An 18,217-nucleotide genomic window follows, 5' to 3' on the forward strand; every position below is an offset into this window, starting at 1 on the left:
ATCGTAGGACATTCTTTTGTGAAACGGGCTGAGCACTCTGAATGGGATAGGCACAAGAATCTTAATTTAGGACTGGATTCTGGGCTTTTCAATTGTCAGTGGCAGGGAAAGGGGGGCATGAGGTGGTATGAATCAATTGCCATGTTGAATCAGGTGGTACGGAGGGGGGGGGGGGGGGATTTGTCCAGATGTCTTGGTCATCCATGTAGGGGAAAATGACTTGGTGCAATGTAAGGACTTGGCCTTGTTGAAGCAGATGCAGCGGAACTTGAGGGAGATACGGAGGCAGTGGTCCGGGTGCCATGTGATTTGGTCTGAGTTCATACCCAGGAGAAGGTGGAGGGGGGCACAGCGTCCTGCGGCAATAGACAGAGCGCATAGGAAGATTAATAGGGATATGTGAGTCTTTTGCGCTAAGGAGGGTTTCGAGAGGATGGAGCACCCGGAATTGCGCTATGCGGCAGTATATTTTTTTGGGGAGGATGGAGTTCATCTGTCCCGCTACGGCATGGAACTGTACATTGTACAGCTAAAGGAGGCCTTGGATAGAGCAATAGGGGTGAGCAGATACCCAAAGCGTTCGGATTCCTAGGGGGAGGGTCGAAGGCTGTCTAGGACACCCTTCAAGTGGCGTTTTTTCCTAGTTTATTCGGTTTTAGGTTGGATGGTTACAGTTATTAGAACAATATACGAAGTTATTTAGTTAGGTAGGTGTAGAGAAGTTAGGAATGGCCAGTTGTTTATAATGGTTGCAGGGGTGGGGGGGAAACAGGTTAGGGGAGGGGGTGGGGGTAAGGTAGGAAGACTTTATTTAGTGAGGTTTAGTTTTGCACGGCACAGGCCAAGGGAATTCTGATGTAAGGTGCACCTGTTTCCAATAAAGCGTCCTTTTTCACACCAAGAAATGTGTCGTGGTATGTGCTGCCCCCAGGTGAGTCCCTTGCTCTCCATGCCACTGGAATCAAGCTATCCTGGCTGACGAGGGCTGAAAGCCCGAAACCGGTCCTAGGATGCTTGTTTCCAGTCCAGGGAGGACCTGGCTTGGCAGTTCGGGCTGGACTGTTCCCATGGGGCACAGGGTCAAGACTGATTTGCATATGGCTGGGTTCAAACTGGAATGGCATGGTGAGCAAAAAAACGATGGATTTAGGCCCAGATCCCTGTACTGGGGTGAATGTATGACATTGTTCTGCATTCTGTCCATCAATTGTTGTTTTTGCATTTGTCACCCCGAGTGGGAAGGGTATGCTCAGACGTGAGTCCCTTGCTCTCCATGCCACTGGAATCAAGCTATCCTGGCTGACGAGGGCTGAAAGCCCGAAACCGGTCCTAGGATGCTTGTTTCCAGTCCAGGGAGGACCTGGCTTGGCAGTTCGGGCTGGACTGTTCCCATGGGGCACAGGGTCAAGACTGATTTGCATATGGCTGGGTTCAAACTGGAATGGCATGGTGAGCAAAAAAACGATGGATTTAGGCCCAGATCCCTGTACTGGGGTGAATGTATGACATTGTTCTGCATTCTGTCCATCAATTGTTGTTTTTGCATTTGTCACCCCGAGTGGGAAGGGTATGCTCAGACGTGAGTCCCTTGCTCTCCATGCCACTGGAATCAAGCTATCCTGGCTGACGAGGGCTGAAAGCCCGAAACCGGTCCTAGGATGCTTGTTTCCAGTCCAGGGAGGACCTGGCTTGGCAGTTCGGGCTGGACTGTTCCCATGGGGCACAGGGTCAAGACTGATTTGCATATGGCTGGGTTCAAACTGGAATGGCATGGTGAGCAAAAAAACGATGGATTTAGGCCCAGATCCCTGTACTGGGGTGAATGTATGACATTGTTCTGCATTCTGTCCATCAATTGTTGTTTTTGCATTTGTCACCCCGAGTGGGAAGGGTATGCTCAGACGTGAGTCCCTTGCTCTCCATGCCACTGGAATCAAGCTATCCTGGCTGACGAGGGCTGAAAGCCCGAAACCGGTCCTAGGATGCTTGTTTCCAGTCCAGGGAGGACCTGGCTTGGCAGTTCGGGCTGGACTGTTCCCATGGGGCACAGGGTCAAGACTGATTTGCATATGGCTGGGTTCAAACTGGAATGGCATGGTGAGCAAAAAAACGATGGATTTAGGCCCAGATCCCTGTACTGGGGTGAATGTATGACATTGTTCTGCATTCTGTCCATCAATTGTTGTTTTTGCATTTGTCACCCCGAGTGGGAAGGGTATGCTCAGACGTGAGTCCCTTGCTCTCCATGCCACTGGAATCAAGCTATCCTGGCTGACGAGGGCTGAAAGCCCGAAACCGGTCCTAGGATGCTTGTTTCCAGTCCAGGGAGGACCTGGCTTGGCAGTTCGGGCTGGACTGTTCCCATGGGGCACAGGGTCAAGACTGATTTGCATATGGCTGGGTTCAAACTGGAATGGCATGGTGAGCAAAAAAACGATGGATTTAGGCCCAGATCCCTGTACTGGGGTGAATGTATGACATTGTTCTGCATTCTGTCCATCAATTGTTGTTTTTGCCCAGGTTAGGCCCAACAGGACAATCACAGCAAATAAAGTGGCTTTCCTATAGTGAGCAGTAGAAAAAGTGTTACAAGATATACATGTTCATTTGTTTTTAAGGCATAATAGTGAAGTTATCTACAGGCAGGGGGAAACAAATGACTTATTTCAATATAGGGTGATTTGGTAAACTGTGCGATTGCAAAATTCAACTCACCTGTTTGTGAACTTTTGTAAGTTGCTCCAGGTTGTTCTCAAGAAAGGAAATCTTCTGCTTCTGAGCAGCACTCCCCCCTCCTTCGTCATTGTCAAGCTCAACGCTCTGTAGAAACATCAAATTAGTTCAACATGTATTATGAGTTAAGGAGTGATTTTTTTTCTACAGACATAACAGATCTCTCTGGTTGCATATTCTGTGGTTTATTTTAGATCTATCCAAATTAAGCTCTGATAATCTGCAGTCATGCAGAACAGATTTACTAATTATACGTACACCCGCCAGTACACATTTTGCATTTTTCGTAGAACAATTTGCAGGCTGCATCTTTGATAGTGAGCTACGATTTTCCAAAATGAAATAATGGTGAGGAATGGCCATGGCCCCGTGCACATCCCTGGATACAGATGTTTGCTGTCCACAGGATTGCTATAGGCAACCACAGCACAACACATACAACGTAATCCTATTGTAGACATAGAAAGCAGAAGCCACCTATATATTTCATGTGGTACGTGGGAGGACATGATTTGTTACTTTCTTAGATTCCCTATTGTAGGTCAGGGAAAGCAGGTGCCTAGATACCTACCATAGGAGGCAACCTACAGCTCCCCCGCCAGATGGCAGAAGCACCACAAATGTATGTGCATTTGTAACCTACCTCAAGAAATACACCAAACACATCAGAAACATAGAGATGCTCCCAGATAGTGCAAACCAAGGCAGGATATTGATTATGGAACCTACACATTTTTCAAGAATTGCGCAAATCACTGTAACATAAATCTTTCGGAGGCTACCCATATACTTTAGGCGCACCTTATTCTATAATTATTTTATTTACCTTTCTACTAAAGCTATGTTCATATTCTTTCTCTTATTTCTACCATAATACTATTGTCGTTGTTACATATGCACATTTTCAGTTCACAAAAACATGAATTAATTACAACATACATAAACATACATTTTTCTATTCAGTAGAATCAGATCGGTGCACGGTGAAAACCTGGGAAGAGGAAATATAAGATCTAAGACGTGCAACATGTTGTCAAGGTTGTTGTCAGCAGAAGGTGGCCGGTAGTGGACTTCATATGACCCTTGGACACAGTGCTTAATTTTTTAAGAAATACGTGCCAGGGCTCTAGTCAGCAGGCCGCTTCCACTTGCACTGCACATTGCCACTGTCAATTCCAGTAACCGCATAACTAATAAGTCTCATGCCTACAAGTGTGACAATTCTGACAATTTCAGGACGCTAAGTTCAAAGAATGGCTTTGGAACCAGGCATTAGTCAATCTTAATGTATATTGAATTAATAAACAACAGCTGTTGTGGTTAACTCTGTATTAAAAAAAAAAAATAGCACCATCATGTGGCAGAGTGTCAATTAAGTGCTGGTGCCGTGCACCGGAAACCACCGGCTCAAGTTAAGCACTGCTTGGACAGTGTGTCAGTGGAAACTCCAATGCAGTGCTTAATTTGTAAATGAATACGTGCCGGGCCCAAAGCTTTTTCTCTGAAGTCCACTCCTCATCCTGCTGAATGTTGGGGTTGCCAAATGAGAAAGTGTTCTTCTAAATTCCACTCATGCCACTTTCTTCCAACACCCAACAGTTCCTGTCTCTTTATCTACTTCCTGCAGGTTCTTCTTAATCCATCCTTATCCCTTTGTATTCCTGTCTCTCTATTCGCCATTCATTCTTCCTTTTGTGCCTTTCTCTCTCTTGCTCTGGGTCAAAGTCTGATGATGAAAAATAATTCCTAGTCCCTAAAAAGTAATGCGGATAGGTCATACAAAAACTGGCTCAAAGTAAGCACTGTTGAGCACTCCTTGAGAAAAAAAGTGCTGATGCCCCCCTTCCACCCCAAGTGGCATAACCCACTAAAATCTTTAATGGTGAACATAGACCACAGTGCATGTTAGAAGTTAAGACGAGGCTGGCAATAAAGTCAAAGATATAGAGTTCAGTAAGACACGTGTTAACTGGTTTCCGTGTTCTTTCTGGTTTCATTCACATTTACCTCAGGTTACATTATATTTCATGTTCAGACCCACGAGTATATACATTAAACTTGTTGAGTTGATGCTACATTTGTTGGGGTAGTTTACTCTGTGGAGTGGGAGTGGCTGTGATTTTTCCGTCTCCACGGGTGCTTGAGAAGATGGCAGTAGTTACCAGGAGTGACTTGGGGCTGTATTATGGAAAATGTGCATTTTCATTGTTTGCTCTGGGTGCACCTTTAAAAGTTGCGCCGGGCACAAACAGTAAAAATGCACCGTATTACCATGAATGCTTTACCCCCAGGTAAGCTGAAAACTCATGTTGCCCTGGAGGCAGCACATTACTGTGAAAAACAACCCGCCTGCACTTTTAAAGGGATTAGAGATCCCCTTGCAGGCGGGTGCAATCTGCCATCACGGGGATGTCTGTGGGGGGTCCGTGGGACCCAGTTTCCCCCTTCTAGCTGGCTGCCATCAGGGAGCGCACTGACAATGCGCCACCTTTTAGATGGCGCACTCTCAGTGCGCCTCCTGAGGGCTTCTTTGCCTCTGCGCTTGTGTCTGTAATACTGAGCGGGCGTGGGCGCAGAGGCAAAGGGATCCCCTCATTTGCAGGGGACACGCCCCCATGCAACTGAGGGCACGCCCCCTGCAGACAGCACTGGCACTTTATGTGCACCAGCGCTATCGGTATTACAGAAGGGGCTGCACAAGCATCTGCGGCCCTTCTGTAATCTCAAAGTGCAAAGTGGGCGCAAACACCCGTTGCGCCACCAGGAAACTTTATGTTGCACTTCAGAGATGCATTCATCAACCTGCTGCCGTCATCCCCAGTGACAACATAGTCTGGGCTGAGGAGGCAAGAGTCACTATCAATCCAAAGGCAGAGTGCACATTGGGAGACCCTGGTCACCCAAGCAGCATTCGATGACAAAGAGCAAAGCAGGTGGAGCTCATATAATATATTTTAATGATTGTTTGGTTCACTCGAGGAAAATACAGGACAAGCGAGAAAAAAGGACACAGCAGCAATGCACAACTTTTTAACCGCATGCAGCAGACTTCCATCCAAGCAAATCTGCTTCTAAAACTGACAGTTTTCTGGGAGGGAGAAAGGAAGAAGAGAGAGGTTGCTAGGGATGTGGACCTTTGGGGAGGGTCATGGGGAGCAGGATGCCCGAATAGTCTTTTGGGGAGGGGGTAGCCCACCGAGCCTTCTGAAAAAGAATAAGAATAAGATGAAAAACAGTGTCTTTCTAATTATTAAATTTGCCACAAATATGCTGCAGTAAATGCAGTTGTGTGCCGCAAAATTTCCTAGATTCTGCTGCAACATTTTCAAATTAATACTGCAATATCTGCGGGGGGAGGGATCTATACATTCTTAGGTAACACTCCTTTGTTCTTTGATGGCACCGGCACCTAGAGCATATTTTTGACTGGATGGCTTGTATCCCTCATCAGTACCACATCACGGGAACTACTTTGTCCCTTTCTTTCAGCACTCCACGGGAGTGCATGAGTTTTCTTGCTCTTTCTCTATGTGCTACTGTGTCATGAATTATGCATTGCACCAGGCCTCAGTAACATCACGATGCATATGTGCACTTGCGTGATGACGCATTTGCACGTATACATTATGGTGCTTTTGGGTTTTTGTTTTTGCAACGCTGTCTAGTATTCTGTTTTTTGGCACTGCTGACCAGCATCGGCAAAAAGCAAAGGCAATAGGTCTGCATTGGCAAAGCGAAAAGGTGAGACCTATCGGCTTTGCCAATGCTTCTTCTCTTTTACACTCTGGTATGTCACCATAGGAGACTCTGGTAGAAACGCAGAGGTATTCAGTGTGCACGTAGAGCTGGTGCACTATCTGTTCAGATCAAGGGCCCTGTGGCATTTGGGTTCTCCTAGATTTTAACTGCAGCTTGCGGAGTATGAAATATATATAACATTATTCGTTGGAAGGGATATTGTAGCCGTATGTGGCTTGAGTATTTTGCTTTTTATGAATCAAAATTGCATCTAAAGTTGAATCCAAAACTATATTACGGCGCCTGTATTGTGTATTCTCAGTTCTATACAATAACTTTGCTGCTGACTAACGATGACCGGCGGACATGTTCTCATGCTTTGTTATGGACTGAGTGGTGGTGGTGTGTACAGGTGCCTTCTGCAGAACCATGACCACTAATTCCATCAGTGCTCAGCACAGCGTTTGATAGTGTAGAGCAGGAGATGCTGTTGCCAAGGCTGGCCCAAGTGAAGCCTGGAGGGCTTGCCTTTCTGTGGACAAGCTAACTCGTCTTTGGTGGTGAGAGCGTGCGACGACGCCATAGTGTTCACTTCGAAATATGACTGACCTGAGGGATCAGCGTTGTCACCCCTCTTTCTCAACACGTACGTCCTTTCCGTCTTTTCCTGATGGGAAAGTTGGTGGGGGTGTTGCATTGATAGTTCGGTCCACTTTCCAGTTTCAGCCTCTACCCTTCCCCCTAATACCTAAAATCGATTTCGTAGTGGCCCGCTCGGTGAATATTTCCCCTCCTCTCACCATAGTTCTTGTTTATCGCCCTCCTCAAGCAATGCCCCATTTTCTACCTGCTCTGCAAGAACTCTTGGCCACTCTTGTGATCAATAATACGTCAGTTATTCTGCTGGGCGATTTCAACTATTGGCCTGGCAACCCTAAAGAAGATCTGGCTTCCAAAGATTTCTCTGACACCCTCCGCTGTCTCAATTTTACCCCCCACATCGACGCTCCTACCCACACTCAAGGCCATATTCTTGACCAGATTTGGTCGGCCAAACCGGACCCTTTCTCCGACCACCATTCTCCCCTGTACCTGGTCGGACCACTCGCTTATCTCTTTTTCCATTGGCTTAGCAGTCACAGACAAGTCCCCCCTGCCTAAGAATGTCTCTGAGCAAAATTGGAATCAGGTAGATTTTAATTCTCTCCATTCCTCGTTGATGACCACCTCTCCAGACTTGTCGGTCCTCTCTCTCGATCTTCAAGTGGACGCCATTAACACCTGGCTATCTACCTCATGTGACCGGATCGCTCCACTCAGGACGGTCAAAGCTTGTCGTCTCCAAGAAGCCAATAAATGGTTTTTGAGCGACCTTAAAACTCTTAAACTAGCTCTTCGCCAGTCTGAGCGCCAGTGGAGACGCAACTATTGCCCCTCTCTGAGGGATCAATATAGGTCTCTCTTAAACAACTATAAGAGAGCTATTCTCTCGGCGAAATCGGAATATTTTTCTGGTAAAATCCTATCTGCGGCCAATAAACCCAAGGAAATTTTCACTGTTGTTCATAATCTGGCCTTATCTGACCGAGTTAATCTCAACCCTATTCCCTCTCTTGCTCTCTGTCTTTCTCTTAATGACTATTTCTTCGAGAAGATTGCCAACATTAAACAGAACATCCCCTTACCATCTTCTCACCTTCCTCCTTTTCTTCCCCTCCTTTGCTTTCTTCCCTCACCCACTTCCCTCCCATTTCCAAAGAATCCTTTTTGGCTCTGCTCAGGATAGTCAAATCTGGCTCCCCTGTTGATTATGGACCAGCCCGCATCTTAAGAGACCATTTGCTGGCTGTCCCGACCCCCCTTTGTCCCTCCTCAATTCTTCTATCTCTCTGGGAATTGTCCCGCCACAATTCAAATCAGCCATCGTTATTCCCATTCTAAAAAAACCTGGCTCTGACCCCACCCTCCCTGTTAACTTTAGGCCTATCTCTTTGCTCTCATATCTAGGCAAGATCCTAGAGAGCCATATAACTTCTTGCCTATTGACATATATTGAGGACAATCGTCTGTTGGCCTCCCATCAAGCAGGTTTTCGCCCGGCTCATTCGACCGAAACTGTGGTCCTCTCCGTCCTCAACGAGCATAAGGGTAAGACGGATTCCAACTGCCCCCAAGCCTTGGTGCTTCTTGATTTGTCCGCTGCCTTTGACACGGTCGATCATTCCATTCTTTTAGACCGTGTCAGGGCAGCGGGCATCCAGGACACCGCTTTCTCTTGGCTCGAGTCATTCCTTCAAGGCCGGTCTCAGGCTGTTCAACTCTCTGGTTTCTCTGCCCCGCTTCGTATGGTGTCTTGTGGGGTTCCCCAGGGCTCCTCCCTTTCCCCTCTTCTTTTCAATCTCTATATCTACCCTCTTATTGTTTCTTTGCTCAGAATGGAGGTATCCGTCTACAATTACGCGGATGACCTTCAGCTTATTTTTGATCTTTCCCCTTCCACCGATTCCCTTCTTAAATTTCAAACCACTCTTACCTTTATTTCTGATTGGATGAGTTTAAACCACCTCAAACTCAACCCCGATAAAACTGAGCTGATCCTGACTGGTGGCTCCTCCAGCCCCTGGTCGTCTGCTTTCTGGCCTTCCAGCCTTGGTTCCCCCCCGGCCCCCTCTGCCTCAGTCAGAACCCTCGGCATCAAAATCAGCCAGGATCTTTCCATGCGCCCCCAGATCCGCTCCGTTGTTTCGTCCCGTTTTCTATCTTTACGGATCATCCGCAAGATTTCCCGTTTTTTTCCTCAAGATGCCCTCAAAATCATAATTTTAGCCATGGTCCTTTCTCGTCTGGTGTTAGGCTTCCTATATATCCCATAATGCACTAGGAGTGTAGTTGTCTTGTGTACCTTCCCACATTACCTTGAGATAAGGTCAGCTGACTTGAACAAGCTTATAAGCTGACAGGGGCTGCTCCCAGGTGCTTGGCTTTGCTTCCTGGTAATTGAGCCCCGCCTTCTCCTGAGAACATTCTCTTCCTGTCTCGTGGCGCGAGGACGCTGCAAGACATCCCTGTTTCCTGAGACCATTGATTTGTTGCAAGAAACCCCCGTTTCATTTCTATCGTAAGCGCGAGGACGCGCTGTTTGGATTCATTTCTATCGTGAGCGCGAGGACGCGCTGTTTGGATACTTTCAAACAATCCTTCCCGTGATTTACAGAGCGCAAGGTAAGCGCTGAGGACGAACACGTGTTGAGTCGATGTGGAAGCTGTAAAATCACTCGGCTTATTGTTTGTGAACTTTGTTCTGGATACTGTAGCGCGAAGGAGCGTTACAGGAAATCAGCCTTTGCTACATTTTCAACCACAGCGCGAGTGCGCGTTCAGCACCAAGCACGGGCTATTTTTTTTAATTATTTTTATTTTCGTTGTTACGAACTTTAGGAGGCAAATAACGCAAGGCATTGTGGTAAAAGGAGGTCGTCTGTTTACTAAGAAATAATCCAGCTCTGAGTTAAGAGCCACACGTTTATAAGAGCGCTAGGAGGCGCCACCCCTGCTTTTTGTTCACTGGAATGGACTATTGAATAACTAATTGTGACGTCGTATCCAGACTCCTCTATTCAACTCCTACAAAATTCATTGAGGTCAAGAAGGAAGAGAAGCTCTGCTCTACATTACCATATGCCTTTCTATTTTCACGTAAGTGTATGACTGAACAGTTTTTGCTGATAAGAGACTGTTATTTTTACAGCAAGAGTCATACTCCTGATATCTCCTATTGTATATTCGGATGCCAGTTGCATTATTTACAGACCTGAGTGCTTTCTATCCAGGACCTCAACATCATGTACACTCCCCACGAATAATTTTGATTTCTTTACGGAGTGTGTGTAAACATCCTTGGCATCCATATCAAGCGTGAGTGTGAGAATGTACACAAGAGTTTCTTTTAGAATCTAGGGATTAGACAGCAGCTGGTTCTAATTTCTATGTCTATTGTTTATCTTCTATTGCTGCAGGTTCCTGTTTTCGTCTCCTCCTGCTGTTCCCACAGACCATTCTAAACAACCTCCTGGTGGCTCATTCCAGTCTCTTCGCTCCTCAGATATTCCTCCCCATTCTTGCTTGTTCAAAGGGCAAGGGGTGAGTGGTCTCTGGGGAGAGGAAAGGCACAATCTTCGCTACCGTGGATATTGGTCTCTTCTGTACTACGAAGCCTCGGGTCTTCACAGAAAAGCCAAGCCCACGTTTTTTTGTATCCCCTGAGCGAAGATGGATGCAGCGACGTCTCATGTCCCCTCTCAAACAACCATGAATGAGTTAGTGGATCTGGTTGCTAATTTACAAGCAGAGCTTAGTCTAATGAGAGGAGAAAATCAACGCCTGGTCACGGAACTAGGGGTGTTGAAAACTCAGACAGTTAGATACAACAAACCCTGACACTTTACCTAAACAACGGAAAAACTACATTCAGCCCGCTCATTTCCAAGTCCCTACTTCTACCTCTGTCTCTGCAAGTGGGGTGTCTTCTGCCCCATTAAATGTCACTGTAGTAGCCCCTCCCCAAACCCCTTTAGCAATGCCCGAAAGATTCAGTGGTGACAGTAGTAAATATGGGGTATTTATGAACCAGTGTCATTTACAGTTTTTGTTTAGAACTGCTTCTTTCCCAGATGATGCGGCCAAGGTTGCTTTCATTATATCTTACCTTAGTGGCAATGCTGCTTTATGGGCAGTACATCTGGTAGATAATAATGACCCCGTATTATATGATTTAGCTAGGTTTAAAGAATGCATGAGAAGTCTCTTTGATCGCCATTCTTACATGCAAGCTAGCGATAACGAGTTGCTAAATCTCAAACAAGGTTCTAAAGATCTTTTGACCTATATCACCCCTTTCAATAGGTTGGTGACAGAAACGCAATGGCCTGAGGAAAAAAGAACATCCTTGTTCTACAGAGGTCTCAAGGATGAATTAAAGGATATCCTCTCACAAATTGTAGATTCCCCCGATGACTGTTCTTCTTTCATAGATCTCGTGGTGAAGCTTGATCATAGATTGGCGGAGAGGAAAGGAGAAAAAACGAAGGGTGAATATACCCGTATGTTCCTCTCTAAAACCGAGAAGAAGGACACGAAAGATATAGTATAACCCATGCAGATAGGGGGCGTGAGAGGACCACTTTCAGCTGAAGAAAGAGAAAGACGTAGAAAATTAAATTTATACTTGTATTGTGGCAAAGGAGGGCATTTCGCAAGAGACTGTGGGGTTAAACCCAAAACCCCAGTAAAGTCTATGGCCTCCAAATCCGGTGCGTTGACACAGGTGGAAAACTACCAGACTTGAACGGTCTAGAGATCGCTTGTTCAAGTCATACTCCAGCTCAGGTCTCACATTTTCTAGCTAATACGGTGGCGTTAGTTCCCAAACATTTCACTATTTCAGTAGTATTCCTGTTACCTTCTCAGTTGAGAACATCTTTGCCTCTCTTAATTGATTCAGGAGCCACCGGTAACTTCCTTGACATCTCTTTGGCCAAGGCATTGGGAATAACCTTTGTTCCTAAGGATCATCCTGAAACAGTGAGAGCGGTGGATGGTACCGAACTCTCCTCTGGGTTGATCAAGTATCAGACTCCTAGACTTATAGTGATTTGTGACAATGGTCATACAGAAGAACTATCTTTTGATTTAATTGATGCCCCAAATTTTGGAGCAATACTGGGAGTCCCTTGGCTACAAGTACACAATCCACTCATTGACTGGATCGCTAGGAAGGTCACGCTGCGTTCTTCTTATTGCCTTCAACATTGTTATAGAGATGTGGCCCAGTGGAATGCACCGGTATGTTGTGCTTTGTCTCAACCTGAAGTCTCTGCTTTACCCCCTACCTACAAGGAATTTGCAAGAGTATTCGATGAGGAACAAGCAATAGCTTTGCCTCCTCATAGATCCTATGATTGTAGGATAGATTTGATACCAGGGGCACAACTCCCGGTTAGTCGAGTGAATGCCCTTACAGAACCCGAAACAAAATATTTATCCAAATATTTACAAGACATGCTGCAGAAAGGGTTCATTCGCCATTCTACCTCTCCAGTTTCCTCCCCTATTTTTTTTATTCCCAAGCGTGAAGGGGGTCTTCGAGCTTGCCTCGACTTTCGCGCATTGAATAAAGTAACCATTAAAAACAAGTACCCTCTTCCTCTCATCTCCTCTCTCTTGGACCAGGTAAAAAAAGCAAAGATCTTTACTAAACTAGACTTACGTGGTGCTTATCATTTGATCAGAGTACGAGAAGGAGATGCGTGGAAGACGGCCTTTCGTACTAAATTCGGGCTATTTGAATATTGCGTGATGCCCTTTGGCTTATGTAATGCCCCTGCGGCTTTTCAATTTTTTGTTAATGATATTCTACGGGAGTATTTGGATGTTTTTGTTATTGTCTATGTAGACGATATTTTGATTTACTCTCAGAACCATCAGGACCATGTCCAACATGTAGGTTTGATTTTACAACGCTTACAGGACAACAACCTATTTGCAAAGCTGGACAAATGCTTCTTTCATGTAGAAAGAGTAGAATTTCTAGGTTTTGTTATATCCCCAGATGGCATACATATGGACCCAAAGAAAGTAACAGCCATAACAAATTGGAACAGTCCTACAACAGTAAAGGAAGTGCAATCCTTTTTAGGCTTTGCCAACTTCTATAGGAGATTTATCCATCACTTCTCTGACATTGTAGCCCCGATTACCAAGCTATTAAAAAAGGGAATGGTGTTCGAGAGGACCGAGGCTGCTGAGACAGCTTTTAGATCGCTGAAAACCAGTTTCACTTCCGCTCCCATCATTCGGCATGCAGATGAAACTCAACCGTATTATGTGAAGGCAGATGCTTCCCAGTTCGCATTTGGGGGGGTTCTTTCTCAACGAGATACCCAATCGGGAGTACTTCATCCCATAGCTTATTTTTCAAAGACCCATTCACAGGCCGAACAAAATTATGCTGTTGGAGAACGTGAACTCTTGGCCATTAAAAGGGCCTTTCAGGAGTGGCGTCATTACCTTTTGGGGTCACCCCATACCATCACCATCTACTCCGATCATAGGAACCTTCAATTCCTTAGATCAGCACGCGCTCTTACACCACGCCAGCTGAGATGGGTCTCCTTTTTTTCTGAATATGATTTTATCATTACCTTCCGCCCAGGTTCACAACAAGGCAAAGCGGACGCCCTGTCCCGCATAGGTATAGAACACAAACACAGAGACGATACGCCACTGCCCATCATTCCTGCAAACAAGATTATGGCACTAACAGATAAATCTGGTTCTTTTGCTTCCCAGGTAATAAGTGCTTACAATACCATAGATAAAGAAGACTGGGTACTTAAAGCTGACAAATCAATAGTTAATGGAATGTTTTACCATCAGAATCGTCTATTCATTCCCACAAAAGACACCCGTGTCCAGATTTTGAGGTGGTGTCATGCTTTACCTATGGCGGGTCATCCTGGGGGTGAAAAAACTTTGTTAACCTGTAAGAGATGGTTTTGGTGGAAAAACATGGATCAAGATATTGAGGAATTCGTGAAGGCTTGTCCTACATGTGCACGCCAAAAATCGTCACATAGTGTTCCCGCTGGCCTGTTACAACCTTTGCCCATTCCCGACAAGCCGTGGTCTTCCATTAGCATGGATTTCATCACGGATCTTCCACCTGTTCAAGGTTTCAACACTATTTTAGTAATAGTGGACATGCTATCAAAAATGGCCCATTTCGTCCCGCTAAAAAAGATACCCACAGCTGTAGATCTCATTGACATATTCGTCACCAATGTTGTCAGGTTACATGGGTTACCCACTGTTATATTTTCTGACAGAGGCCCTCAGTTTGTGTCCAAGTTCTGGCAAGGCTTATGCAAGGTTCTTCAAATAGATCATCGTCTCTCATCCGCGTACCATCCCTAAACTGATGGTCAAACCGAGAGAACCAATCAGACACTAGAACAATATCTGCGGTGTTTGATAAGCACTACCTCCAATGACTGGCTCAGAGCACTCCCTTTGGCAGAGTTTGCATATAACAATGCCACGCATTCTTCTTCTAAGGTCTCCCCTTTCTTTTTTACTACAGGGTGTCATCCCAAATTCTTGCCTTTGTCCCTACCTCTCATGGACACTCCCGCAGTAACTAATCATTATAACCACCTCAAATCTATTTGGGAACAAGCCACAAAACATTTGGAGGAAGCTAAACAGTCAATGAAAGAACAAGCGGACAAACATAGACGCCCTGCGCCTGAGTACAGTGAAGGAGAAAGAGTGTGGCTGTCCACAAAGAATCTTAAATTGCCAGGTCCTAGGAAATTACAACCTAGATACATCGGACCGTTCCCCATTCTGCGAGTGATCAATCCTGTTACTTGTAAACTAGACCTTTCACCTGAATTGCAAATCCATCCTGTCTTCCACACGTCCCTCCTTAAACCTTATACACCTCCCTCATTTCCTGAGCCTCCTCCCCCTCCTATCTCAATAGAAGGAAAATTAGAATATGAAGTGAAAGGTTTTCTAGATTCACGTAGACAGGGTGGCAAGTTACAATATCTCATAGACTGGGTTGGGTACACCCCTGAAGATAGAACTTGGGAACCCGCTGAGAATATACATGCCCCTCAGTTGATAAGACTATTTCATTGGAAACATCCCACCAAACCACGACCTAGGAAGGGTCGTTAGGGGGGAGAACTGTTAGGCTTCCTACATATCCCATAATGCACTAGGAGTGTAGTTGTCTTGTGTACCTTCCCACATTACCTTGAGATAAGGTCAGCTGACTTGAACAAGCTTATAAGCTGACAGGGGCTGCTCCCAGGTGCTTGGCTTTGCTTCCTGGTAATTGAGCCCCGCCTTCACTCTGCTCATTGTTTGTGAACTTTGTTCTGGATACTGTAGCGCGAAGGAGCGTTACAGGAAATCAGCCTTTGATACATTTTCAACCACAGCGCGAGTGCGCGTTCAGCACCAAGCACGGGCTATTTTTTTTAATTATTTTTATTTTCGTTGTTACGAACTTTAGGAGGCAAATAACGCAAGGCATTGTGGTAAAAGGAGGTTGTCTGTTTACTAAGAAATAATCCAGCTCTGAGTTAAGAGCCACACGTTTATAAGAGTGCTAGGAGGCGCCACCCCTGCTTTTTGTTTATTTATTTATTTATTTATTTATGGGTTTTGTATAGCGCCCGAATCACCCCATACGGGGTATCTCTGCGCTTTAGACTGCTGATTGGCCACTGAGGGAAACTGATTAGAAAAGATGCGTTTTCAGTAATTTCCGGAAGACCCCCAAATTGGCACATTGGCGAAGATGTAATGGGAGGAGATTCCAGTAACGGGGTGCCAGATATGAGAACGCTTTACCACCCATCCGGGCTAGTTTTATGCGAGGGATTTGCAGATATGCAAGTTGGCTGGATCTCAGTAATCTAGTCGGAATGTACCTGACCAGTTTCCGAGCAAAGTAGCCAGGACCCAAGTTGTGCAAGGATTTAAAAACCATGCAGCATATTTTGAATCTGACCCTCTTTTTTATGGGGAGCCAATGGAGGTCGTGGAGTAAAGGAGCAGAGGGGGTCCTGGGAAGTGCGTTATTTACTAATCGGGCAGCGGTGTTCTGGACCACTTGCAGTTTGCATAGAGATTTTTCTTTTGCTGCAATTAACAGGGCATTGCAGTAGTCCAATCTACTGATAATCAATGACTGAACCAAAGATTTACGGGTAGATAAGGGAAGGAAGGGACAGACCTTACGCAACATGCGGAGGGTATGAAAGCAGGTGTTGGCGGTACTGTTAACATGTTCTTCTAAAGTAAGATCACTGTCCAGGCGTACACCCAGATCTTTTACAACATCTTTGGGGGACGGGGCAGAGCCCAATTCCTCAGGCCACCAACTAGGGGACCATCTCAGTTTTGCCTCTCCAAACAGCATGATTTCTGATTTGTCAGAGTTTAACTGTAAATAATTTTCCCTCATCCACTGCGCAACTCCTTTCATGCCCTCGGAAAACAAGTCCCGGGTAAGCGGACTAGTTTTGTCGAAAGACATCAAAAGTTGCGTGTCATCGGCATAGGATATGGGGTCAAACCCAAGCCGTCTGAGGTATCCTGCCAAGGGGGCTACATAGACATTGAACAATGTAGGGCTCAAACAAGAGCCCTGAGGAACCCCCTTGCTGATCCTGGTGGTGGACGAGCTAAAAGGACCTAGATTGACAGTTTGCGTCCTGTTGGTCAGAAAATCAGTCAGCCAACCAAGCGCTTTACCTCTTACACCCATCTCCTCAAGTCTGGTGATGAGGACCTGATGAGATATGGTGTCGAAGGCAGCAGATAGGTCAAGCAGGACCAATAGCACTGCCTGACCCTTATCTGCTGCCATTCTGATGATGTCTATGACCTCCACTAATGTGGTCTCCGTACTGTGTTTTGGACGGAAACCGGATTGTGATTCGTCTAAGCATTGGGAAGATTCAATAAACGCGGAAAGATGTTTGTTGATGTGTTTTTCCAGGAGTTTACTGTGAAGGGGGAGCAGTGAAATGGGTCTGTAATTGGTATAGTCCTCCGGTGACAGTTTCGCATTTTTCTTAATGGGAATGACCTGGGCTGCCTTCCACTCTGCCGCAAGAACGCCATCCTTTAGTGACTTATTGAGGATGGCACAAATAGGACTGGCGAGCGAATCTGACAAAGTGGCTGTGATTTTGGCAGGCATAGGGTCTAGTGGTGAGCCGGATTTGGTATTTTTTAGAAGAGCAGCAACTTCCAGTACCGTGCATGCAGGGAAGGTGTCAAGGGTGTGCAATATCTCTTTGACGGGGGTGGAATTTGAGGGCTGACTGGGGCAGGGCCTACTAGTCGAAGTAATTTTTTGATATATATTTTCAATTTTCTGAGACAAATAATTTGCTATATTGTCACAGAGGTATTGTGAAGGGGCAGCATCTGTGTTACAAGCCTTGGGATTAGTAAACGTATTTAATATTTGGTAGAGTGTACGAGAAGAATTTTCCGCATTGTCAATCTCAGCCGCAATATGCATTTTACGGGCAAGCCGCAAATTTTTGTGATAGGCTGTTAGAGCATTTTTGAATACGACTTTATCATTTTGATTGTGTGCGAGGCGCCAGGTTCGCTCCAGCTTTCTGCAACGGGATTTCTCTGTTTTCAAAGTAGGTGTATACCATGGAGCTTGCACGCGTTTAAGAGGGTTCAGTTGAGATTTAGATGGAGCTAATTGGTTAATAGCTGCTTCGAGGTTGGCATTCAGAGCTGATACATGGTCATTAATATCATCCAACTCATTGAAGCATGGCGGGTTAAAAAGGTCCTGAAAAGATTGAGGAGTAACTCTGCGCCACTGTCTATAGACTCTGGGGAGTCTGTTTTCATGTCCTCCTAACTCCTGTTTGCTTAAGATTGAGAAGTCCACCAAATAATGGTCAGACCACTCAAGAGGAGTCGTCGCGTTGTAGCGGATGTCCGAGGAATTGGTTAAAATAAGGTCGAGCATATGCCCGGCCTGGTGAGTGATATTTGTATTTATAATGCTCAAACTAAGAGTAGATAGGTCTGCTAATAAGGAGAGAGTTTCCTTATTGTTCGTGTTTTCTCCCTGGACATTAAAGTCCCCAAGTAGTAGAAAATTCTTCGTAGAAATTGCATGCGGAGAGATTATTTC

At 45.6% G+C, this 18,217-nt stretch overlaps 1 protein-coding gene across 1 annotated transcript in view; it reads right to left on the reverse strand.

The window, feature by feature from the left end:
• Nucleotides 1–18,217, reverse strand: part of KIF5C (kinesin family member 5C) — a 532,213-nt gene that overhangs the window by 79,819 nt on the left and 434,177 nt on the right. The window contains exon 23 of the mRNA XM_085645609.1: nucleotides 2,716–2,820. Within this exon, the coding sequence (XP_085501735.1) occupies nucleotides 2,716–2,820 (105 nt within the window). The remainder of the gene's footprint in view (nucleotides 1–2,715; nucleotides 2,821–18,217) is intronic.

The sequence above is a fragment of the Triturus cristatus genome, chromosome 3_1 (assembly GCF_964204655.1).
Source record: "Triturus cristatus chromosome 3_1, aTriCri1.1, whole genome shotgun sequence".
Taxonomy (NCBI): Eukaryota; Metazoa; Chordata; class Amphibia; order Caudata; family Salamandridae; genus Triturus; species Triturus cristatus.